General features: G+C 38.7%; 1 protein-coding gene across 3 annotated transcripts in view; it reads right to left on the bottom strand.

The window, feature by feature from the left end:
- The window catches only part of KLHL18 (Kelch like family member 18), a 74,318-nt gene that overhangs the window by 33,078 nt on the left and 13,913 nt on the right, over positions 1-27,327 (bottom strand). For all 3 annotated transcript variants that reach the window (XM_068394921.1, XM_068394920.1, XM_068394922.1), the window contains exons 3-6: positions 25,959-26,099; positions 22,732-22,930; positions 20,577-20,737; positions 20,243-20,379 (exon numbers count right to left, since the gene is read on the bottom strand). In XM_068394921.1, the coding sequence (XP_068251022.1) occupies positions 20,243-20,379; positions 20,577-20,737; positions 22,732-22,930; positions 25,959-26,099 (638 nt within the window). The remainder of the gene's footprint in view (positions 1-20,242; positions 20,380-20,576; positions 20,738-22,731; positions 22,931-25,958; positions 26,100-27,327) is intronic.

Genomic DNA, 27,327 nt, shown 5'->3' with positions numbered 1-27,327 from the left:
TATTCAACTGCACATATAGTGTGTATCCTGAACCAGCTGCAAGGGACGCGAGACTACTTTTTCTATTCCAGAGAGACCAGGTGTACTATTTGGGTCAGTCAATTTGGTGGGGTCTTTTAATTTGGTAATACTGGATGGACAAGTGCATCCAACATAATGTTCAAAAGACATAGCACTCGTAGTCCTCTTGAGATATGATGGAAATACCAGTTCCTTACACAAGTGAAGAATTTGTTGCGTTAATGACATTTCACAGCTGATGAGGTATCTGGAAAGTTAGATTCTATCTCAGTGAATCAAGATAACAACCAGAGTACAAGCTCTGGTAAATACATGCTGGGCAGTGGTCCCAACGAAGAGACTCTTCCCTGGCCCCAATGAAGTAATAATATTTCCAGGATTTTGAACCCTCTCTCCTATATCATAATCCTGTGAGACATCAAAGAGGTAGAGCTGGGGGGAGAGTGACTGCTCCCCACACTCTAGTTTTGGGGTGTTTGAATGTGTGTGGATGTAGTACGATAGAGAGTAAAAGATGTGAGATTGGAAGTATGTTTAGGAATAGAAAGATGGATATCTTGGCTTTGTGTGAGACAATAGAAAGATGGATATTTTGGCTTAGTGTGAGACAATAGAAAGATGGATATCTTGGCTTTGTGTGAGATAATAGAAAGATGGATATCTTGGCTTTGTGTGAGACAAAGATAAAAGGGAAAGGTGAAGTGATGTTTGGTGAAATGTCTGGTAGAGTGTCTGGGATTGAAAGGGGAAGAGCAAGAGAAGGTGTGGCTTTATTGCCGAGTGAATGGATGACAGGTAAAGTAGTGGAATGGGAGATATCATCTAGGTTAATGTGGGTAAGGGTTAGGTTGGGTAGGGAATGTTGGGCTTTTGTCAGTGCGTATGGGCCAGGTTGTGAGAAAAGTGAAGAAGAGCGGAATGAGTTCTGGAATGAATTAACCAGGTGTGTAGAAGGACTGGGTAGAAGGAATTATGTAGTTGTCATGGGTGACTTAAATGCTAGAGTGGGTGCTGGAGAGGTAGAAGGTGTCACTGAGAAGTATGGCGTACCAGGTGAAAACGAGAGTGGTGCAAGACTGGTAGATATGTGTGTTGAGCAAGAAATGGTGATAAGTAATAGCTTTTTCAAAAAGAAAGATAAAAATAAGTATACATAGGTAAGAGTGGCAAATGGAAGAGTAGTAGAAAGGGCATTAATGGATTAAGTGTTGATAACTAAAAGAATGTTTGGAAGATTGAAAGACGTGCACGTGTTTAGGGGTATGGCTAATGGTATGTCTGATCATTTTTTGGTGGAAGGAAAATTAGTTGTAGCAAAAGAGTGAGGGAATAGAGTAGGTGGATGTAAAAGGGAGCTAGTGAGGGTTGAAGAGCTAATAAAACCGGGGGTAAAAAGTAAATATCAGGAAAGGTTGAAAATAACATATGACGAAGTGAAAGTAAGAGAAACTGGCAATTTAGAGGAGGAGTGGAATTTAGTAAAAGAAAATTTTGTTGGGATTGCAAGTGATGTGTGTGGCAAGAAGTTTGTTGGAGGCAGCATCAGGAAGGGCAGTGAATGGTGGAATGAAGGAGTGAAGGTAAAAGTGGAAGAGAAAAAGAGGGCTTTTGAAGAATGGTTGCAGAGTAATAGTGTAGAGAAGTATGAAAGGTATAGAGAAAAATGTGGAAGTAAAGCGCAAGGTAAGCGAGGCAAAGAGGGCAGCTGACCTGAGATGAGGTCAGGAATCGGGTCATTCATATGAAGAGAATAAGAAGTAGTTTTGGAAAGAAGTGAAGAGAGTAAGGAAGACTGGTTCAAAAATTGAAGACAGTGAAAGATGGAAATAGAAGGTTGTTAAAAGGAGAGGAGGCAAGGAAAAGGTGGGCGGAATATTTTGAAAGTTTAATGAATGTTGAGGATCATAGGGAGGCAGATATAATTTTGTTGCAGGTGATGGGAGATGAGAATGAGAGAGAGATTACAAGAGAGGAAGTGAGGAGAGCACTAGATGAGACGAGAGTAGGAAAAGCATCTGGTATGGATGGTGTGAGAGCTGATATGTTGAAGGAAGGGGGTGTGACTGTACTTGAATGGTTGGGGAGATTGTTTAATATGTATTTTGTGTTGTCAATGGTACCAGTAGATTGGATTTGTGCGTGTATTGTACCACTATATAATGGGTAAGGGAGATGTGCATGAGTGTTGTAATTCCAGGGGTATTAGTTTGTTGTGTAGTTGGAAAAGTGTATGGTAGAGTAATGATTAATAGGATTAAAGATAAAACAGAGAATGCAATCTTAGAAGTACAGGGTGGTTTTAGGAGAGGTAGGGGTTGTATGAATCAGATTTTTACAGTTAGGCAGATATGCGAGAAATATTTAGCAAAAGGTAAGGAGGTGTATGTTGCATTTATGGATCTGGAGAAAGCGAATGATAGAGTTGATAGGGAAGCAATGTGGAATGTGATGAGGTTATATGGAGTTGGTGGAAGGTTGTTGCAAGCAGTGAAAAGTTTCTACACAGGTAGTAAAGCATGTGTTAGGATAGGAAATGAAGTTAGCGATTGGTTTCCGGTGAGAGTGGGGCTGAGACAGGGATGAGTGATGTCGCCGTGGTTGTTTAACTTGTATGTTGATGGAGTGGTGAGAGAGGTGAATGCTCGAGCGCTGGGACGAGGATTGAAACTGGTAGACGAGAATGACCATGAATGGGAGGTAAATCAGTTGTTGTTTGCGGATGATACTGTACTGGTTGCGGACGCAGAAGAGAAGCTTGGCCGATTAGTGACAGAATTTGGAAGGGTGTGTGAAAGAAGGAAGTTGAGAGTTAATGTGGGTAAGAGTAAGGTTATGAGATGTATGAGAAGGGAAGATGGTGCGAGGTTGAATGTCATGTTGAATGGAGAATTACTTGAGGTGGATCAGTTTTATTATTTGGGGTCTGTTGTGGCAGCAAATGGTGGAGTGGAAGCAGATGTACGTCAGAGTGAATGAAGGATGAAAAGTGTTGGGGGCAACTAAGGGAGTAGTAAACAATAGAGGGTTGGGCATGAATGTAAATATTTCTGTATGAGAAAGTGATTGTACCAACTGTGATGTATGGATCGGAGTTGTGGGGAATGAAAGTGACAGAGAGACAGAAATTGAATGTGTTTGAGATGAAGTGTCTAAGGAGTATAGCTGGTGTATCTCGAGTAGATAAGGTTAGGAACGAAGTAGTGAGGGTGAAAACGGGTTAAGAAATGAGTTAGCAGCTAGAGTGGATATGAATGTGTTGAGGTGGTTTGGCCATGTTGAGAGAATGGAAAATGGCTGCCTACTAAAGAAGGTGATTAATGCAAGAGTTGATGGGAGAAGTACAAGAGGAAGGCCAAGGTTTGGGTGGATGGATGGAGTGATGGGGTGATAGGAGGATAGATGTGAGAGAGGCAAGAGAGCGTGCTAGAAATAGGAATGAATGGCGAGCGATTGTGACGCAGTTCCGGTAGGCCCTGCTGCTTTCTCCGGTGTCTTGGTTGACCGCGGAGGTAGCAGCAGTAGGGGATTTCGAGTTATGAAGCTTCATCTCTGGTGGATAATGGGGGAGGGTGGGCTGTGGCACCCTAGCAGTACCAGCCGAACTCGGTTGAGTCCCCTGTCAGGCTGGGAGGAACGTAGAGAGGAGAGGTCCCCTTTTTTGTTTCATTTGTTTGATGTTGGCTACCCTCCAAAATTGGGGGAAATGCCTTGGTATATGTATGTAGGTATATATCTTTAAGAACAACGGGTGCCATAAAAATTCTCTTCCCAGATAAATGCTGAACAAAAGCTGAAAGTTTTTGTCTTGAAAGAGGTTTGCTTGACACATTTAAATTGCAAATAACTGTAGATAATATCCAAGGCAATAAAGTAGTCTGATTCTCAAATGAACATATTACCATTCTATTCTAGTGTGAATAGCATGCTTGTGAGCTAAACTCTTCAAGAGTTCAGTTTTCTTACAGAAAAAGAGCATAGACTTCAAATAGAATAGGAAAACTAAAAATAGACTTCAGGTACAAGTTAATTACTTTATTTCTAATCTAGGTGCCAGAGATGTGCGAGGTAAGTATACTGTACTGTACTCATTCTTTGCCAGTTCAAAATAGTTTTAGTATAAAAGTAAAAGCTAATAAGTAAAAGTATTAGTCTAGCTAAATTTCTACAAGTTTAGGTTATTTCTACAGAACAGGAGGTATTAGTTAAGTGACTATACTACCATTGCATTCACAAAGTAAAAAAAAAATACATGAAATGAAAAAAGCATGCCCAAGTCCATGCAAATTTGCAAAACGTGATAGAAACAGATGAAATGTACAAAATTTATATCAATTTCAAATTGATTAAAACACAAGAGAACTAAAGCATTTTATATAAAGAAAAAATGACTATATAATATGGACTAGTAACAATAAAATAAATGTTCCAGTTACAATGGTAATTAAAATATCACACAAACATACAAATGGAAAATACAAAGCCTTATGTAACAACAACAAAATCTGTTCCTGGTATATTTCCAATCACTACTAGACCTTTTTATTTCTATGCAAACCACAGTAACTTGTATCACTACGCTTCTCTTTATATACAAACATAAAAACTTCTACAAATAAAGAAATTTAGGCTTCCTTTCACGCATTCACACTTGATCTTTCCTTCTTGGCAGCTGAAAATTTTTCTTTAAACATCATTGATGGAAGAAATACAATCTTACTGAATCAACTTATACTTAAAACTAATATGTTTAAGTGTTAGAAATAAGGGTGTAAACACAACACACGATCACATGATTAATTATCATATATGTAACACCATACATTTTCCACCAAATATCAGTCTAGTTAATACTCCATATGGAGTACAATAAAATGCATTTGTTTAAAATGCCCTACTAAATCAGTCACTAAAATATAAACGAAAAAGAATCAAGCTTTAAAAATGTTGAACATTTCAATATCTTATCTTTCCCATACTTAAATCAAAGCTTATAAAAGCCCCTTCGGTTCCTCTTGAAAATACCCTGCTATTTATGAGTTATATCACTCAGAGCTGAGGTCTGTGAGGCCATTCATTGCTTGTGTGCAACGGGAAAATCCTTGTTATTACACTACAAAATGTAAGGCAAGGAGATTGGATATTAACAAGGAAGAAAGGAACTGACAGTGCTAAACACCGCCCCACAGGGAAAATATACAAATGTGCCTTTCTTGCTCTAGTAATTTTTCATTTTTTTTCTTTTTAATTACTAATGCCTCAAGTACTAATGTTGCATTTTATTGTCACTCGATGTTCCAACTTTCTCATACACCCTCTATGATCTGTATCTACTCAAACATTGCTAATATTTCTGAGGGCTGAATTTAAAGGTTTTTCATATTCTAAAAACATGACCTTCTCTAGTCTACTTTCAAAGAAAAAAATTATTTCTTTCATATACTTTCAACTTAATTATCTTTAGTTCATGCTGCACTGAACCTCCATATCCATACAAGCCGGAAGTCATGCAAATAAATATTGAAAGACTAAAGTATGCTCATGGTCGCACATTTTCTCGGACTTTAGTAGAAACGACATTACAGTATAACTCACTTCTTTTAACGTAACTTAATATGACTAGATTACTTTTCCTTATGAATAACTAGTGAGTCGATCTCTAAAATACATAAATAACCTTTTCTCTTATACTAATGAGCTGATCTCTAAATTACATAAGTAACATTTTCTCTTATACTAGTGAGCTGATCTCTAAAATACATAAATAACAATACTTTCTCTTATACAAGTGCTATATCATCTTTTAGCTCAAGAGGTTTTTCTCAATATACTGTTCAAACTCTAATCAATTCCAAACACAATTATGGTATCTAAAAATTGATAAATAGAAGTGAATAACAAAACTGAAAAAATCACATTCTTTGAAGATGACGATATTTAATACTCATACAATGTATTTAACCCTGGATAGGTACGGTGGGTCGTTTGCGACCCAGAGCGTCAAAAAAAAAACAGGTTTTTCTCACGTGACTCACCCCTGTGACTGAATTTGTGGGTGATCGACCTGCAGGAGGTGTCTCCCCTACACGCTCTAGTAGTGTCCAGATGTGCATTGCTGTAGCTGTACTCCTTCCCCGATTTCTGAGACGCGTCGGGGTCGTTCGCGTCCGAGTTTACCCTTCTGAGGTAGTTTGCATAATTATCAAAGTTATTACGTATTATGAAATTGTCGTAGAATGGTGCAACTTGTATAGGTTATCAGTTGTGGAAAGTCTTGGTGGATTGTTTGGCTACCATGTGCATGTTTTTTTTTTTAGTTAAAATGTCGTTCATCACCACGAGGACCATTTTACTGCGAGTGCCCCTTTTTCATTTTTTTTCATTTTTTTGCCAAGTCATTTTTCCGTAAGATATTGCCAAATAGTGTCGTAAAACTTTTGCTTGTTTAGTGTTGGAAAGTGTGTCTAGATGATCTGGCTATCCATGCATGACTTTGTTTTTGTCAGATACGACGTAGTTATTGGTATATTGGGTATTTAACTGCGGTTACCAATTTCTGTTTTTTTTTCAATATTTGTAAAAATTACTACGTAGTAAGGAATTGCCGTATATTATTCATTTTTTTTTCATGTTTATGTGTTAGAAAGTGTGCCTTGATGGTTGGGCTAACACGTGCATGTCTTTTTTTTTTATCTGAGATGTCGTATATTAGAATGTCGGGCATTTTACCGCGAGTGTCCCTTTTTAATTTTTTTTAATTTTTTTGCCAAGTCATTTTTCCGTAAGATATTGCGAAATAGTGTCGTAAAACTTTTGCTTTTTTAATGTTGGAAAGTGTGTCTAGATGATCTGGCTACCCATGCGTGATTTTGTTTTTGTCAGATACGACGTAGTTATTGGTATATTGGGTATTTAACTGCGGTTGCCAATTTCTGTTTTTTTTTAATATTTGTAAAAATTTACTACGTAGTAAGGAATTGCCGTATATTATTGATTTTTTTTTCATGTTTATGTGTTAGAAAGTGTGCCTTGATGGTTGGGCTAACACGTGCATGTCTTTTTTTTTTATCTGAGATGCCGTATATTAGAATGTTGGGCATTTTTCCGCGAGTGCCCCTTTTTATTTGTTTTGCATTTTTTTGCTTAGTCATGTTACCGTAAGGAATTGGCAAGTAGTGTCGCAAAACTTATATTTTTATAGTGTTGGAAAGTGTTTCTAGATGATCTGGCTACCCATGCCTATTTTTTTTTTAGCCAGATATGGCGTATATATAAGTATGTGTTCGATTTTCCTGTGATTGCCATTTATTCGTTTTTTTCCCATTTCTTTCAAAATTACTACGTACTAAGGAACTATCACAGAGTAATATTTCATTTATATGTTTATTTGTCGGAAAATATGCCTTGATGGTTTGCCTAGCACGTGGCTGAAATTTTTTTTTTCTGAAATGCCGTATATTAGAATGGCCATTTTTCCACGAGTGCCCCTTTTTATTTGTTTTGCATTTTTTTGCTTAGTCATGTTACCGTAAGGAATTGGCAAGTAGTGTCGCAAAACTTATATTTTTATAGTGTTGGAAAGTGTTTCTAGATGATCTGGCTACCCATGCCTATCTTTTTTTTAGCCAGATATGGCGTATATATAGGTATGTGTTCGATTTTCCGGTGATTGCCATTTTTTCGTTTTTTCCCAATTCTTTCAAAATTACTACGTACTAAGGAACTATCACAGAGTAATGATTCCTCTAGATGTTTATTTGTCGGAAAATTTTGTTTACTTTTTTTTTGATTGAATATCATCAAATTTTTTTAGCTAAAATATTGTTTTACATTTTTTTTTTTCGATTTTATTTCCCTTCAAAAAAAATTTTTTGGGTCAGAATTTTAATTTTATAGTCGTAAAATAATCGACAATTATCCAGCAACCCACCATACAATTTTTATGCATATCCAATAATAATTAGATTAGTAAATAACACCTTGAAATTGACATACCCTTCCTACATTTCAAGTGGCAGATTAGGGAGTCTGAGTCAGTGTGGTTGGCGGCCATTTTGTGGACATATCCGAAGCGTAAGCTGCCCTATCTATATATATTCTTGTTCCCTATAGAATTTGTGATATTTTGGTATATTTTTACCTGCATAAATATCATATTATATATTAAATATATGTATTTTTTTACGAACTTTCCAAGTACTCAAAAAATTACCTTTAGATATGGCCCCTGATATAAATGTAATTTACAAAATAATGAAGATTTTTTTACATATTTCTATTTTAGGATAACATATGTTTATTCCCTAAAAAAATTAGCCACTTCCTATTTCATTTGGGTACCCAAAAAAATTCATGAAATTTGGACAATTTTTTTTGGCCAAAAAAAGTTACCCTTTTTTTCTCATTTCAGATCTTCACCTCCATGGGTCTGACTTCATCCAAAATATATCAAGATGTGTCCTAAACATTCAAGAATCAATTCCTAAAAGGATTTGTGTATATATGTATAAACTTTTTTTTTATGAATTTTTATGTCAGGTCTTTTTTTTTTTCTACTTAATTTTTTAAAATATTTATAATAAATAGTTTTTCTGCAGATGAGTAGTATTTATCTTTACAGTTGTTTTAAGCATTCATTGAAGTTTTTTTTGGCAAAAGAAAAAAGGAGGTTACTGCAAAAACTGATTTTTCAAGAATTTTTTTTGGCGTCGGGGTCGTTCGCGTCCGAGTATACCCTTAAAGGGGTGTCCGAGGACCGTACCTATCCAGGGTTAATTTTGTCCATGAGTATTTAAAGGGCAGTAAAAATACATGATATAATAAAAATAAACTAATAATCAATATAATGATAATTCTAACTTTTCGTATATTGCGATATAAGTGTATTTCTAAAAATAAATCATGATTTCATACAAAACATTAGTTACATTTACCCTCATCTTACAAGAATGCAATTATTCTCCATTACCTTCAATAATAATAAAGTAATAATAATAAAAGACATAAATGAAGGAGCTTTAAAATTCTCTCAAAAAAAAAAAAAAGGCTAATGGACATAAAAAAAACTTGTCTAGAAAATCTATCATTATGGTGAAATCTATTTTTTCAAAGCCATTTTAATTTAGCCATAAAAATTACTATATTTGTATTGCTTTTCAAAGTTAGTACTGTATAAGGAAATAATGTCTTTTATCTAAAAAATAAACCATTAAAGCAATACAGTAAATATAACTAATTCCCAATTTGTATTTTCCCAGATCATAAAAGCCTGACTCCTTTAAATAGGAAGATGTTTTCAGGCACTAGCTGAAATGGTGGTTGAATTCGATAATGAGGCACTTTACAACAGGTGGTGAATGCAGGCGAAAAGCCATGCCCCTCTACCTGTCCGAAGAGCCTCACTTTGAACTTTCAGCTCAGGACAGGGCGATGGTGGAGCATGAAAGTTCAACTTAAAGGATTCAGGTTTGTATAACTATGAAAATAGGAATTACTTAAAAAATTTGTAATTTGTTCCCATGCGTATCAAACGTTTCATTCTTTAAATAAGGAGAATGGCTGCTTGGTGGGTTGGAAGTCCCCCTAAAACTGAATTGGTTGGTTCTTTTTCTTCGCTTGAAATGTTAATCTGCCTGGTCTTATATGGGAGCACAAGAGACACAATTCCAGCTACCTCCTGTCTGTCTTGCCCGAGGATGAGTAGATTGGACTGCCCTTGATGAATTGTACATGGCCACCTGAGGAAACCCTTCCCCAAACAGGGGTTATTTGGAATGCTATACCTGGTGCATGAAGATCATTGCTAGAAAGGCTGCTTGCATTTTCAGGACACTGATGTGGAGATGCATTTCTTCTTGGGACCAGACCTCACCTGTAAGGCCTACCCTTCTTTCGATGCATCAGAGAATAGTTGCATGTCTGGATAGGGGAGAGTCAAGTGGGACTCTCCTAGTGAGGTTTTCCTCATTCCACTACTAACTAAGATCGCCAGGGCTAAAGCGCCTCTCACTTTCAATAGGGTGTGGCGAACACTGGTTTACACAAACCAGTTACAGCGTTCAGGCTTTCCCCATCAAGTATGAATCTCTTGCTTCGCATCCATTACAGCAATCAAATGCACGCATTTACTTAATACCAAAAAAAAAAGAAAAAAAAAATGAAAAAGTTTGCTCAAGGAAGCAACCGAAACCTAGTACACATGGCTGGAAATCAAAGAAGGGCTCTTCCAACAGGTGGAGGAGCGGGGCTTATCACCCACGCTCACTACCTGTTGTTTACCTCATTAACGAATTCAAATACCTTTCCAGCTCATGCTGAAAGCATCTCCCTATTTAAAGGACGAGAGGTTTGTAAACACAAACAAATAACAAAGGTAAACTCACTTTTGGATTGATTTGAACAACACAACATTGCCTCTAGTATACAATCTATCTACAGTATTGCCTTTATAACCTTTCCTCTAATTATTATATTTCCTATAAAAGTAATGTAAGCATTAGAATATAATAGCAGTAGCACCAATTTCAATAAAAAAGTTTTTCCATTAAGAAGACTTATATAATCAATACTATTAAATTGCATATAAAATTTTCAATGAAAAGTTTGCTAACTAGAAAGTCTAATATAACCAATACCACTTAAGTAGTTGCATATAAAAATAAAAACCTTGAATTACTCCAACACCTAACTCTGAAATATCTTAGGAAAACCAATATGACTCAAAAAGACCTATCATATTAGCCGAATTTACAATTCAACTATTACTACATTAGGAATCTATTCCCTGCAATTATTGTAGAATAACAGCCATTTCAAAACTATCACTATCTGATATGCTAAACACAGTTCTATAATTTTAGGCAAAGGCTAACACTATCACCATTCACTAAAATGTGAAAAAGTTTACAAGTCCCTTATGGCACATTTCATTACCCATTACAATTCTAAATTACATTTCTGAGTGAAATTAACCTAACTTAAGGTTTTCAATCAACAAACATTTAAACATTGGTCACTATTGCTTCAGTCACATTAAAATTCTATACGCTAATCAGACTAATGAATTCTTCGGGAAAAATATTGCACAATGATGGGAAATACACAATGTTTGGTTTTCAAGAAAGAAAAAGTTCAGGTCCCACAGCAAAAAGTACACAAACCTGTCTAGCCGCATAAAAAACAAATACAATGCTTATATGTATAAACTTACTATCATGGGGATATCAAAAGTAATTATAAAAACCAAATTTCAGGTTTATAATTAGAACACCTGAAGCAGAGATATAAAAGGTACATTAATCCTCGCATTCAAATACACTTCATGTACAGTCTGAATTGGATTAAGCCAGCAAACAAATAATATTACAGCAGAAATATAAGCAATACCAAGCCAACACAGATATTCATAATACTTTAAAAGAACCTTGAAAACTAAAAGATGAAATTAATTTGTTTTATGAAGTGACAAATTTCAAGAAAAGAAAAAATGCAACTAATAACACAACGGAAAATATGTTAGTCTACTGATCAGTATGTGGATAGAATACAAATATTCCCGTGCACAAGGCAATTTAAAAAACTACACACATGCATGTAACAAAGGAAAACAACTGGATCATTAGTGAAATATATGTGTGACTAGAAAGTACCATACAAATTTAAAGCAAGATTTGAAACCTTTGATTAGTAATCTATAATACAACACAAATGAAACTACCGAGACAATGAAATGAAAAAACAATAAATAACATGAGTCCTAATTATATTAACTTGAAATAAATTTCATTTTTTCATAGTAAAATGCAATCAAAACTCAAATATAATAAAACTACAAAAAAATTAGTAACGACAGTAATACTCAAAGTAGTAATAAAACTAGTATATTGTCTCAAAATAAGCTATCTTATGATTAATGGGTAGTAGGGGATTCAGCATTATGAAGCTTCATCCGTGGCGAATAATGTGGGATTGTGGGCTGTGGCACCCTAGCAGTACCAGCTGAACTCGGTTGAGTTCCTTGTTAGGCTGGAGGAACGTAGAGAGTACAGGTCCCCTTTTTTGTTTTTGTTTCATTTGTTGATGTCGGCTACCCCCCAAAATTGGGGGAAGTGCCTTGGTATATGTATGTATGTATGTACTGATAAATCTATATACTACAATACTGGCATACTTAGCACTGAAGAGCCTTTAGTACTTTGGGATGAGGCTATATCTTTTATGCATATGGAAAAATGTGGTGGGTGGAGTTCAGCATGTCAGACGACATGGTGTAATCATTTATTATTTTCCTCTTTTATTTCTAATTAATAATTCTTTCATTTCTGTAGTATACTTTTATAAAGAAAATTTTGTTTGTTTAAGGATGACATACTGTTATGGAAGAGTATGGTCAGATAGCTGTCTTGAGTAAACTTACACAAAATAGATTTTAGGATGTCTGACCTTTACAAAAATATATTTGCTTTTAATAGCTACCATAACCTTTTCATGGTCCTTTTATCATTGTGGATAAGGATTTAGAGAAAGCATTGAAAACTATTCTCAAAATTTTGTGAAATTAAAGCAGGATTAACCACATATTTCTTGGCTATATACATTGCTATTTGCTAACATGCAAAGCAACATACAGTACATACAATACTATCTTCCCGGTAATTTTCACATCAACAAAAAATATATTGAATATCATTTCATTGGTACCATAATTGATGTTATGCATTAAAGATGACATTAAAAAAAAATAATTTAGTGTTAAGTATACCCTACCAACATTACTGATTTGCCATACCAACGTCATGGAATCCCGATGGTAAAAATACAAAATGATAGTTAAAAGTAACTAAACTGTACACCTAATGTTTGATTAAAAGCAAAATTGTCTTCTGGGATTACATCTGATTCTTACTAATCATCTCTGCTTTTATAAAAACTCCATAACTACATGAATTGAGAGATTTTCTTCATTAAACAATAATGGAGAACAAAACTTTGAAGTTATGTTGAATAAAAGCAGACAACTCATGCCCTTAATGTGAAGTAATTACAGAAATAAACAAGGGAAAAAGACTGACAAAACGCAATACTGTGTCATTTTGAAATATGTTGGTCATCTGCTTATTTACCTGTATGTGTAAGTTCCTAATAAACAGACTTTTCCTCAATCTTTTGTCTCCAAGAACATTACTTTATCGTGATTGTTCGAGATTATCTGGCATTGTACTATACACTTTATTTATAGATATACTAAAAGGTCATATATAACAATCTTCAGACACTTAACATTTAAACTTTAAAAGAAATTTGACAAAATGATATTTTGATTATAAAATAAATTTTTGAATATACTTACCCGGTGAATATATAATAGCTGACGTCTCCGACGGCTCGACAGAAACCAAAAACTCGCGAGCGATCGCCATGAAGGTTGCGGGTGTGACCACCAGCGCCGACTATCGGCCAGATACCACATATACTTGTAAACATCTCCAGTTCTTCTCATTCCACTGGGTCTCTATCGGGGAGGAAGGGAGGGCCTTTAATTTATATATTCACCGGGTAAGTATATTCAAAAATTTATTTTATAATCAAAATATCATTTTTAAATATTAAACTTAGCCGGTGAATATATAATAGCTGATTCACACCCATGGTGGTGGGTAGAGACCAGTATTAATACAATAAAGGCGTATATGCTCATGAGTTTTTGACATTTATATCATGACAAAACCCAATTAAATATAGGTACCTGGTAAGGAAGCTGACTCTGACGATTACTCTGCCTTATTAGTCCGCTTTCCTCACGAAGCCCAGCCATCCTCTCAGGATGCTGAAAGACTCCCAGGAGCTGTTATATCCAGGGCGACCACCCATACAACAGGACCTCATCAAAACCCTTAATCTGGGCGCTCTCAAGAAACGACATTTGACCACCCGCCAAATCAAAAAGGATGCGAAAGACTTCTCAGTCTTTCGTACAACCCAAGACTAGATTAAAAACATTTCAAGAGAAGATTAAAAGGATATTGGGATTAAGGGAATGTAGTGGTAGAACCCTCACCCACTACTGCAATCGCTGCAACGAATGGACCCAGTGTGTAGCAGTCCTCATAAAGAGTCTGGACGTCTTTTAAGTAAAATGAAGCGAACACTGACTTGCTCCTCCAAAAGGTCGCGTCCATAATACTTCGCAGAGATCTGTTTTGCTTAAAAGCCACGGAAGTTGCTATCGCTCTTACTTCGTGCGTCTTGACCTTAAGTAAACAACGATCTTTTTCACTTAAGTGAGAATGTGCCTCTCGGATTAAAAATCTAATAAAATACGATAAGGCATTTTTAGACATAGGCAATGAGGGCTTCTTAACGGAGCACCATAAGGCCTCAGACCCACCTCGTAAAGATCTGGTACGAGCTAAATAAAACTTAAGAGCTCTAACTGGGCACAGTACTCTTTCAACCTCGTTGCCCACGATCTCTGATAGGCAAGGTATATCAAAAGATTTAGGCCAAGGACGAGAAGGCAGTTCATTTTTGGCCAAGAAACCAAGCTGAAGCGAACATGTGGCTTTATCTGTAGAGAAGCCGATGTTTTTACTAAAGGCATGGATCTCACTGACCCTTTTAGCCGAAGCCAAGCACACCAAAAAAAGTGTCTTGAAGGTGAGATCCTTCAGGGAGGCTGAATGCAATGGCTCAAACCTGTCGGACATTAGGAACCTTAGGACCACGTCTAAGTTCCAACCAGGAGTTGACATACGACGCTCCTTAGAGGTCTCGAAGGACTTAAGGAGATCTTGGAGATCTTTATTATTGGACAGATCCAAGCCTCTATGTCTGAACACAGAAGCCAACATGCTCCTGTAGCCCTTAATAGTGGGAGCAGAGAGGGAGCGAACATTTCTCAGATGCAGGAGAAAGTCTGCAATTTGGGCTACAGAGGTACTGGAAGAGGAAATGGATGATGACTTACACCAATCTCTAAAGACCTCCCACTTCGACTGGTAGACCTTGATGGTAGATGTTCTCCTAGCCCTCGCGATCGCTCTGGCTGCCTCCTTCGAAAATCCTTGAGCTCTTGAGAGTCTTCCGATAGTCTGAAGGCAGTCAGACGAAGCGCGGGGAGGCTTTGATGAAGACTCCTTACGAGGGGCTGCCGTAAGAGATCCATCCTTAAAGGCAGACTCCTTGGAACGTCTACCAGCCATTGAAGTACCTCTGTGAACCACTCTCTCGCAGGCCAGAGGGGAGCAACCAACGTCAACCTTGTCCCTTCGTGAGAGGCGAACTTCTGCAGAACCCTGTTGATGATCTTGAATGGCGGGAATGCGTACGCGTCCAGGTGAGACCAGTCCAGCAGGAAGGCATCTATGTGGGCTGCCTCTGGATCTGGGACTGGAGAGCAATAGGTCGGGAGCCTTTTGGTCAAAGAGGTCGCAAAGAGGTCTATGGTGGGTTGACCCCAAGTCATCCAAAGACTCTTGCACACGTCCTTGTGAAGGATCCATTCTGTGGGGATCACCTGACCTCACCGACTGAGACAGTCCGCCAAGACGTTCAATTCCCCCTGGATGAACCTTGTCAACAGTGAGATGCCTCGATCTTTTGACCAGATGAGGAGGTCCCTTGCGATGACGAACAGTGTGTGGGAGTGAGTGCCTCCTTGCTTGGAGATGTACGCCAAGGCCGTGGTGTTGTCCGAATTCACTTCTACCACTTTGTTTCGTAGAAGACTCTCGAAACTCGTCAAAGCCAAGTGAACAGCCAACAACTCCTTGCAGTTGATGTGCAGGCTCCTCTGATCCGACGTCCAAAGACCCGAACATTCCAGACCGTCCAGAGTCGCTCCCCAACCCAAATCCGACGCGTCTGAGAATAACACGTGGTTTGGGTTCTTGACCGCCAGGGACAAAACCTCTCGAAGACTTATGTTGCTGTCCCACCAGTTCAGGCACGTCTATACTGGCTCGGAGATCGGGATTGAAACAGCTTCCAAAGTCTTGCCCTTGTCCCAATGGGAGTCTATGATGGAACTGGAGAGGGCGAAGGTGAAGTCTCCCTAGTGAGATAAATTGTTCCAGGGATGACAGAGTCCCTAGGAGGCTCATGCAACTTCTCACTGAGCAACGGTCTTTTCTCAGCATGAGGCGGACTTTGAGCAAGGCTTGATCTATCCTGGTGGCAGACGGAAAAGCCCGAAAAGCTAGACTGCGAATCTTCATCCCCAAATAGAGAATCGTCTGGGAGGGATTCAGTTGAGACTTTTCTAAGTTCACTAACAGTCCCAACTCCTTTGCAAGATCCAACGTCCATTGAAGGTCCTGCAGACAGCGATGACGGGACGACGCTCTGAGTAGCCAGTCGTCCAGGTAGGCTCGAATTCCCGATAAATGAAGAAATTTTGCCACATTCCTCATGAGCCTCGTAAAAACAAGAGGAGCAGGGCTGAGGCCGAAGCACAGTGCTCGGAACTGGTACACCACATTCCTGTATACAAACCTTAGATACGGTTGAGAATCCGGGTGTATAGGAATGTGGAAGTACGCATCCTGCAGGTCGAGAGAGACCATCCAGTCTCCCTCTCTGACCGCTGCTAGGACGGACTTCGTGGTCTCCATCGTAAATTTTGTTTTTACAACAAAAACGTTGAGCGCACTGACATCCAGCACTGGCCTCCAACCTCCTGTATGCTTGGGGACTAGGAAGAGACGGTTGTAAAATCCCGGTGATTGAAGGTCCGAGACTTTCACCACCGCTCCCTTCTCTAGCAACTGAGACACCTGCTGATGTAGAGCTTGTCTCCTTGACTCCTCTCGATACCTGGGAGAGAGGTCTAAAGGAACTGTTACTAGAGGAAGTCTCCGTACAAACGGTATTTTGTACCCCTCCTTGAGCAACAACACAGACTCTCGGTCTGCACCTCTCTTCTCCCAGGCCTGCCAGAAGTTGTTCAGTCTGGCCCCTACCGCTGTCTGAGGACGTGGGCAGTCAGACTTTGCCACGGGAGGACTTGGATCCTCTCCTCTTGCCTCTTTTACTGTCGGCACGAGCGCCTCCCCTACTGGGGGCTCTGCCACGAAAGGGCGGGATAAACCTCGTCGCTGGGGTATCGACCTTGGGTCTTACGACATAAGACGATGAAGGAGCAGCCTTGCGCGCCGACGTAGCCATCAGGTCGTGGGTATCCTTCTGCACCAATGAAGCCGCAATATCCTTGATCAACTGCTGAGGAAACAAGGCAGATGACAACGGGGCAAAGAGAAGCTCCGACCTTTGGCAGGAGTTACTCCTGCCGAAAGGAACGAGCAGAGTCTCCCTCTTCTTCAGGACTCCTGCCGTAAAGGTGGCGGCGAGCTCATTGGAGCCATCACGGATGGCTTTGTCCATGCAGGACATAATAAGCACGGAAACATCACGGTCGGCCGAAGAGATCTTCCTGCTTAAGGCCCCTAGCGACCAATCTAAGAAGTTGAAAACTTCGAAGGCCCTGTAAACCCCTTTGAGGAGATGGTCAAGGTCCGAGGAGGACCAGTAAACTTTAGAGCGTCTCATGGCCAGGCGACGGGGAGAGTCTACGAGGCTTGAGAAGTCTCCCTGGGCAAAGGCAGGAACTCCCAAGCCGAGAACTTCTCCCGTGTCATACCAGACGCTCGCTCTAGAAGCCAGTTTAAAAGGAGGGAAAGCAAAGGCTGTCTTCCCCAAACTCCTCCTGGTGATCAACCAGTCGCCTAGCAAACGTAAAGCTCTCTTAGAAGAGCGAGAGAGCACTAGCTTAGTAAAGGACGGCTTCGAAGTAGCTAGGCCTAGCGTAAACTCTGACGGCGGCGAACGAGGAGCAGCAGTTACAAAATCGTCCGGAAACAGATTCTTAAAAATCAGCATGATTTTTTTAAAGTCCATAGAGGGCTGAGCAGCTTTAGGCTCCTCTCCGTCTGACAAAGTCCCCAAAAGAATATCAGTTGGAGGGGGATCAGCAACTTCCTCATCTGAAGGAACCTCGTCCGACAATTGCCGAGTCTCATGAAAAGGAGAGACCTGCCGCGGCGGCAACGCTTGACAGGCAATGTCAACAAGCAAAGGAGCAGCAGTAGCAGTAGAGGAAGCGACGTCACGCCGCTGCTGAAAGGACTGAAATCCTTGTGACTGACCAACAACAACAACTGAAGTTGATTGACGCTCGACGTCACGTCGGAACTGCCTTGACTGCATAGACTGAGCAGGCAAAACAACCTCCGACTGCGGTGATTGACGCTCAACGTCAAGTCGAGGCAACGGAGTCGGTCGGCGAACGTCAGGTCGAGGCAACGGAGCCGGTCGGCGAACGTCAGGTCGAGGCTGCGGCGGCAGCGGCTGAACGTCAACACGAGACTGCGGCAGCGGCTGAACGTCAACACGAGACTGCGGTAGCGGCTGAAAGTCAACACGAGACTGCAGCGAGGGAGAAACCATGTCACGTGACTGACATGAAAAACTACTGACATCACGTTTCAAAGTACAAGAAACGTCAGCACTAACGTCAAACGGACGAGTAAATACTCGTTTGGGCGGCTGACGGCCAGAGTCTCGTTCAGCGTAACGGCGACTTGAAAGCAAAGGATCATCTCGAACCTGCTCAACGTCATACTCCTCCATAAGGGAGGTAAGCTTAGTCTGCATGTCCCGCAGGACAACCCATTTGGGATCAACGGGAGTCGGAACGGGCTGGGACGTCGGTAACGTCTGTGTTGGCAAAACATTGCCTTTAACGCGACCCTCGGACCCCGTGTTACGCTTGCGTTTAATAGGCGAACAGTCTTCCGACGACTGCAAAGGGTCAGAGCTGTCCCAATGGCTACAGCCAGGACGCTGGACCTGTCCTGAAGGGACTGACTTTCGCTTCAAGGGTCTAGAAACCTTGCGCCAAGGTTTCTTTTGCGAAAAGTCTTCGGATGACGAGGAGAACACAGTCTCACCCGTCTTATGGTAAGGGCGATCTTGACGAGAAACGTCCGATACCAAAGAGGGAACGTCTGTACGTTGGTTAAAGTCTCTCGTCCCCTTAAGTCCTACGACATTACTTCTCCCTGGTGCAGGGGAGCCTGAAAGAGGTCTCGGACTGGGGGAGCGACAAGCACGAACAGACGAACCCTCGGTCGCAACACTAAATACACTTTGCGCACTTATCACTTTATCACTACGATTTTCTGATTTACCACTCTGACACTTCAATAACTTCACATCTGACATGAGTTGGTTACGGTCCAATGCTAAGGACTCAACTTTTTCGCCTAAAGCTTGAATCGCAAGAAACATATCCCGCATGGACGGTTCATGAGTGCTAGTAGGGGGTTCAGGAACAACTACTACAGGGGAAGGATTAGGTTCAGGGGCATGGGAGGAGGAAAATTCCAACGACCTAGAGGAGCTTCTCCTCACCCTATCTCTCTCCAGCTTACGAGTATATTTATCATATTCAAGCCAGTCGAATTCCGACAAGCCCACGCACTCATCACACCGATCTCCTAATTGGCAGGATTTACCCCGGCAATTAGAACAAACGGTATGTGGGTCGAGAGAGGCCTTGGGAAGACGTTTGTTACAATCCCTCGCATTACACTTGCGAAATTTAGGTCCAGGGATAGGAGAAGGGTCAGCCATATTGAACAATCAGGGAAAATCCAAAACAAAACCAAAGTCATCAACAATAAACACTAGCCAAAAAAGGGTTTCAAGAGTTTTAATTGAAGAAAAAAACACCCGTCACAGCGAAAGCTCAAAAACAACCAAAATAAAGTACTTCACCAAAAAGGATGAAAACTCAAGGTCATCAGCGAGCGGAATCAACTTGTCGATAAGCTCGACAGAGAAGAACTGGAGATGTTTACAAGTATATGTGGTATCTGGCCGATAGTCGGCGCTGGTGGTCACACCCGCAACCTTCATGGCGATCGCTCGCGAGTTTTTGGTTTCTGTCGAGCCGTCCGAAACGTCAGCTATTATATATTCACCGGCTAAGTTTAATATTTAAAACTCATTGCAAACATAACATCAACATCATCAATACAAGTATACAGTACTCTTCACAAGTTAATAAAATTTTCAAATACTACAATGAGCAAAACGGGAAGCTTTTTCAATTCTTGAGGTTATGATGATTAAGTAGCAAAGGAACGATAGACATCATCAACCCAATTTTCCATAAAAAAAACTAGAAAAGAAACCACCACGAGTCAGGATTTCTTAGGTAGCTCACCTGATTTAGTAAGACCGCCAACTGCATATATAAGTCCGACTATGTCATTACAACATCTTGGTCGTGTTCGGAAACTCTGGAGAAGTGGCCGTCGTTCTGGCATCAAGTGATAGTCTTTGGCTTCGTCAAGCAGGTCTCTATACATGAAAAAATTAATTACAATGATTATATTTCTGATAATTCCTGATACAAGATCAGTGCCATCAACACCTTATGCATTGCATACTTGCAGAAGAATAAAAGTATAACAGTATCATGAGGAACACTAAGGAGTATTTAAAAAGGGTTAGACTTTATCATTAACCATGAATATATTTTCACCAAAGCACCTTACCTGCATTCATGCGAGGATCGAATCAAATTTTCAGTCGCTACTCTATCGGTTAGGTACTGTGGTGTAAGGAGTGGCATGCGAACTTTGGTTAACAACTCTGGTAAATTATCTCCTCTTTGATCCAAATCTCTCTTTGTCCATGACATAACAGCTTCAAATACCTTCAAAAGGGAATATGAAAATCATTAAATGAGAGATTTTAATGTCTATAATTAAAACATAATTAATATATTCATATAAACTAATAATATGACAAAGCAAACATGTACAGTAATCCCTAAAAAGAAAGTAAAAATGACTTATGAGAAACCACTATCCTAACATACCCTACAAATATAGAGCTTCTCCAACGATGATGTTCACTCTAGATGCACCATTTTACTGGCAGAGACTACCATTTTGAGTGATGGTCAAAGCAACTAGTAAGGTAGCAACATCAGTTGCTGACTGAAAGGAGTAAAGTTCAGAGCAACAAGCACCCCATGCAACTTGGTAATCAAATCACTGGATATTTTTAAATTAACAGATTTCCTTCCAAGATTCAAGGCACAAGATTGTCATGCACCCAACTTGAATCCCCTAAAATGGGCAAACCCATCAGATGTAGGGCTCAAGATAGGAGTGCGGGAAATAATGGGTGGAGGAAATAAAGGGAACAGAAAGGGTACAGGGAAATAGAGGGGCAGGTCCAAGTCACTCGCACAGTCCTCAACAACACATGAGGAAGTAGCAGAAACAATTTAAGCTAAGCCAAACTCCATTCCACAGTGCCTAAGATGATGTTGGTATCCATTGAACTTGAGAAAAACTGTATTATGGACATTAGCAATGAAAGTCACAACCCTGTGTTGAAACATAAGCAGACTTACAGAATACCAGGTATGCAGCAGAGATCTTCAATGGTGTTCTGAATTTGGTGACAATAATATCATTGAATTTGTACCTGAGGTTTCCATGGGAAGGTTTTCAATAGCTTATGTATTGTCTACTATTTATAGTTTCATAATGGTTTGTCACTGTAATCCAGTTATAAGGATATGAGTTTTCAGGCTCAGATGGACAACAATAAAATAAGCTTACCTATCTTTGCTCTCACTTCCGGTATCATGATAACCTATGGAGCAGGGAAATAACTACTTATAAATGATACAACGGTTGGTAGGATCATCATCAAAAAACGTTATTACAAAGGCTCTTCCTTTAACAGGTTAGGCATCTACCAACCTTTTCCTTAATTTCCAGCCTCTTCCTACATGTCTTCATCTTTCCATTGCCCTATCGTTTGATTCTCTGAGCAACTGTTCGTCTTTCCTTTTCACCACAGGTTCAAACCATCACAGCCTTTTCTCCAGCTTTTGGACACGACATATCTCCTACAATTCTTCATTCATAATATCATTTGCCAAGCAAACTACATTCTCAAGTCTCAAAATTCGAAGATTAAGCTTTATCAAAATCTTTGTTTCCTTAGAATTGCTGATATTTCTGATGCATAAAGTAATACTAGTATTATGTGCTGATCATTAAATGGTTGAGTAGGGAGTCAAAATTATCCTCCAGAATTACATGCAAACCCTAGTTTGAAATGATTAGATCAACTACTTTACAATAGATATCTAACAGATACTAAAGAGAATTAATTTTCCAAGACCAAATATCACCGATAGCCTCACACCTATGTTGTCCCACAATCAATGAATTTTAACTTGCATGTAAATACTGCACATATAATTCTTAAATCAGATCCCTGGAGATGCAATTTCCCAACTACAGCCCGGTATTAATCAATAACTACATGTTCACACAAGTTGATTTACTACTATAGATATATCACGTGACATAACAAGTATCTTGTTTTGTAGAGCCTTTACTTAGCATTAAAAGTATGTTAGAGTGCAAAGATACAAATATAAAATTAATTAATAAAAATTAAGGTTAGTATTATCAAATATATAACACCTACGGATTGCATGAATATAGAGTAGAGAAATGTACTAACTTGAGTAGAGAGCATTCTGCCACTTAAGTCATGAAAAAAGTAACAATTAAAACAATGGCAACTAAGTCCCCTTCAAAGTCATGCCTTTGGGACCTTAATACACTTACAGGCATACTGTATATCTTTGGATGTTTAAAAACTTAAGAAATCACTCACACTCTCTTCGCTTTGAACATTTAGCTCATCCCTTGATATGATCTCTCTGACATCAGAAAAGCTGAGGTTCAGGAATTCTTCGGACACAGACACATCGACAAAGTGTTTCTGGAGGTATCGGTTAGTCGCCTCAACGAGCGACCAGCAGGCTAAAGTATCTGCAAATGCTCTGATACCTAATACGTTGTGAGGATGTAATCTGTAACAGAGGATGACCATATAAAATAACAATAGCATCATATGTACACGTGACTGTTTCATGAAAATGAACCAGAGGTAAGATATTCTGAACAAAATTAAATTAATAGAAGGGGCCCAAAAATATATCGACATACTCTACACCTACATTTCTGGGTTTTTAGCAAAACATTCAAAACAAACTTGTTTATAACAATGCTAAAGTAAATACAAAGCATAAACACGAAATTGTCGCCAACTAAATCCTGTAATAAAACACCTTTAATGTTAATTGCCCATTATTTTTGCATTTTTTTTCTATTAATTTCTGATATATTTTATCAACCATCATACTAGTGATGTTTCTCTTTTGCATATCTTGTCACTCTAGGTCGGCTTATCATACACTTTAAACAAAACAATATATCAATAACATGTACAGTACACCTATTTTTTGCAGAAAAGAAAAAAAAAATGCAGAGTGACATTTACGATAAAATCCGTAATTTTAATCCTTTTCATTTCTATACTCTCCTGATGTTCATACTGATTCTTCTACAGAAGCTTGGTTTAATCAATCTTTACCAGTAGGATTTTAAAATTTTACCATTTTCTTCCCTCCAATAATCACATGGCCTTAGTATAGGAAGGAGCATTCTAGTGGTAACATGCAGGTGACACGCCAGTTTTTTTAGTCGTTCGGTACTAGTCAGACATCAAGATGTTCTCCGCAGTTTTTTTTTTTTTTTAACATTTACTGTGTGGAGTGTGCATGGGAATAATTTCTGGGGGTTCATTATGCATTCCCCTGGTGTATCGTGCCAGGCAATACAGTGATTTAAATAACCGGTGATGAGGTGTGGAACAGAGGTAGATGGAGAAAGCTGACCAAAAACACCGACCCCACATAGAAGTGGGAAAAGATGTAGACAAAGAAGAAGTGTGTTTTCCCAACATACCTCTAACGTGGGAGTATGTGACATCTGCCGATCAAGTTCAAAGCACGAAAGGGCACTTTCAATTAGTTTAGGGGAAAAGCCAGGGATGACTAAGCCTGTTGATTGTACCGGGGATGACAACAATAATGATAAGCCTTCATCTTTAGACAATCAACATAACTAGAATGGGCACTCGGTAGAGTGCATACTTTTGCCTATATCATGTTGTATATCACAATATAGGCAATTGAATTATGCACATTTTTTGCACTAGGTTTACGCAAATCAGATAAAAATTGACAACGGCAGAGCAAAAAGACGTTTTTCATCTCTTCGTGACCTTTGAACCAATCACTCAAATTCTAATCAAACTGTCCTTGGATCATGGCCAATCATCCCACTATATTTCATGAGATTCAGCCAAATAATTTTTTTGAGTTATGCAAATCACAAAGAAATAACCATATAAATCTTAAATAAACAAGGGTAATAAAATCACTGTATCATGTTGTATATCACAGTATAGGCAATTGAATTATGAACATTCTGTCAATAGTTTCATGTAAACCACATAAAAACTGGGCACAATATGGCAAAAAGACATTTCTTACTTTTTTGTGATCTTGGCCTTGACTTTTGGAGCAGTCACTACCAAAATTTAATCAAATTATACTTGAATTATGGCCAATCTTACCACCAAATTTCATGACATTCGGTCAAATCGTTTTTGAGTTATGCAAATCACAAACACAGCTAGACATACAAACAAATAAATACAACGAAGTTGGTGAAGGTAGTTAGCCAACTTTGGATAGTGATGACCTTCAAAAGCTCTTGACATAGTAAGTTTCCTTTATTGAAGATCAGAAGTGGTGAATAGTAACTCTGGTCCTACCCAACCCATTGCCAAAACCTATCCTAATTCCTGCACATTACAGATTTGAAAGCCTTTCACAGAACCTCAAATTCTGCTAAACCCTTGCATGCCAATATCCTAGTCACCCTATAAGAAAACTAGATTGTGAGGCATAAAACTGAATGGTAAGACTGATCCTAATATCCCTCCTTACCTAAAGTAAGCACTCCTAAATTATATCGTATTGCATAATCGGATGGCTTGGTATATTGTATGATTTCCTTAAACATTGTTAAGGTGAACGAAGTTTCAACTCAACTCGATCAATTGCATCATGTTTCGTTGGGCAATGTGTTCTGTTTGCTTGCCAGCTTGGACACTGGTTCTTCACAGGTCACTCAAGCAGGGTAAATGTAGTACATACACTAACAAAACAAGAACGCCGCAAATAGCACGTTTATCTAAAGAAAAAAAGAAAAATATCTAAACAGCCAGATGAGGAGGCTGTAAGTCTGTGGTTGAAAAAGTGGGAGTCAGTGGCCAGTTGTGTGGGCGGGTTACCCACCACCCGGTTGCAACTACCACTACCTCGTTATAATTTTAACACCTTTTCATACTTTTAACAACTTCATTATAATCTTAACAACCAAACTCCAGTTTTGCTGAAGCATACTCCTCTGAAAGGACAAAGGTTCTTCGTGTAAGAATAATCCTGAATTTTAAACATTTAATACTTTTCATTTGCATATACAGTATGGGGAGGGGTGAATATAGTGGTTACCTACTGTACTTTCCAGAGATTTATCCATTCTACCCTCAGCTCATGAATTTCTGTATCTTTACTTATCACTGTAATTTACTCTATTAATTTTTAGGCCCAAAAATGATCTGCACTATAGATTTATGTATAATATATTAATAAATGTGTGTGTTTTTTTTTTTAACAGGCTGAGAGGAACGTAGAGAGTAGAGGTCCCCTTTTTTGTTTTGTTTCATTTGTTGATGTCGGCTATCCCCCAAAATTGGGGGAAGTGCCTTGGTATATGTATGTATGTATATTAATAAATCTGCGATGTCCTGAGGGAGCAATGGGTAAACCGTGATATGGCGAGGGATAACCGTATAAACTTATTAACTAAAGACAACCACCTTGGCAGTGGGAGTTAAAAAAATAAAGCCCTCCATAAACTGAAAATAGTGAGTATAATTTTTCCAAAAGTGAGTGTCGACACTTAGAAACTCGGTGTTTGACTTACCTGTGCTTGAGGAAATCTGCACAAGCTTCTCTTACTTTTGCCAACTGTAAGAATGATGCACCCACCAGTAGGCTTTGGACATTAGCACCATCAATTTTCACTTTCCCAGAATACGCAAAATTAATAAGAGACTCGAGTGCACTGAAAAAGAAATCACCAGAACATATCATTAGTAAAATTAACCAGCATAACAAAAAAGTATTAGTAACAGAGCTAAATACAATATATATGTAATTCTTCAGCGTAATAATTCTATCACTAAAAAAGCCCCTATGTGCTTTAACCCTTTTACCCCCAGGCTATTTGGAATGTCCAACCCTTAACCCCCAGGGGGTTATTTTTTTCCCAGCACATTTTGCAGTATATATTTTTTAAATTGCTCTAATAGCCTTAATTTTTGTCAGAGAGGTCAGGTTGGTCTCATTCTCTTTGAAAATGCCTGAATTTTCTCAAAATTTTTTAAAAAATAGGAAAAAAATAATTTTTATAGCATTTTTTTGCAAGGACGTACCGGTACGTCCATGGGGGTAAAGGGATGGCTTTTGTGAAACGTACCAGTACATCCTTTGGGGGTAAAAGGGTTAAATTACTCTTTTTATTGGCAGGAGAAATGTACTTTTTATTGGCAGGAGAAATGTGAACAAGGTTAAAAAGAGTTAAGTATTAGTTTACGAGCAATGAAAAATGACTGGAATGTTGGGATGAAACAAAATTTGGAAATCTTGACAGCTGTAAATAATGCTACACTTATGAAATAGATATATCCATGTGGTCCATGGGCTATCAAAATAAACATTTGTCTCTCCAACCAAAGATTGAGGTTAGGAACATTTAAACGTACTGTAAATGTATACACACAGTATCAGCATGTAACTGTATATACACAAATATTTTTAATGATAGTGATGTATGATTAACGGAACTTTCAAAAAAAATCTAATAATGCATGACGGAATATAAAATCAAAAGAATATTGTTGAAAATTAATTATCCTTAATGCAGATACACAGCTTGGAATTTTAAGTGCTGTTAACAACTCTGCAAACTAAAATAAATTTGAGGTGAATTGAGAGATGTAATTACAGTATGTGGGCCTAGTTATTCTTGTGACGTTACACAACCATATGTTTGATAAAACAAAAGATTGGGAATCTGGGGGAATATTTGAGACCATATATGTAGAATCTCAAGTACCAACAGATGGTACAAGGCCTACAACAGAAGCTAGACTGAGAATACGCACACATCCAAGAAATTTAAAATCAAATGTGTGTGGCTGTTATTTATCAAAAATATATATACTGTAGTATACACATATATATAAAAAAATGTAAACACTAATGTTTGCAATAGATCATAAAGAATTGAG

This window comes from Palaemon carinicauda, chromosome 20, assembly GCF_036898095.1.
Source record: "Palaemon carinicauda isolate YSFRI2023 chromosome 20, ASM3689809v2, whole genome shotgun sequence".
Taxonomy (NCBI): domain Eukaryota; kingdom Metazoa; phylum Arthropoda; class Malacostraca; order Decapoda; family Palaemonidae; genus Palaemon; species Palaemon carinicauda.
Note: the sequence above shows the minus strand (reverse complement) of the source record. Positions and strands in the feature narration are given on the sequence as shown.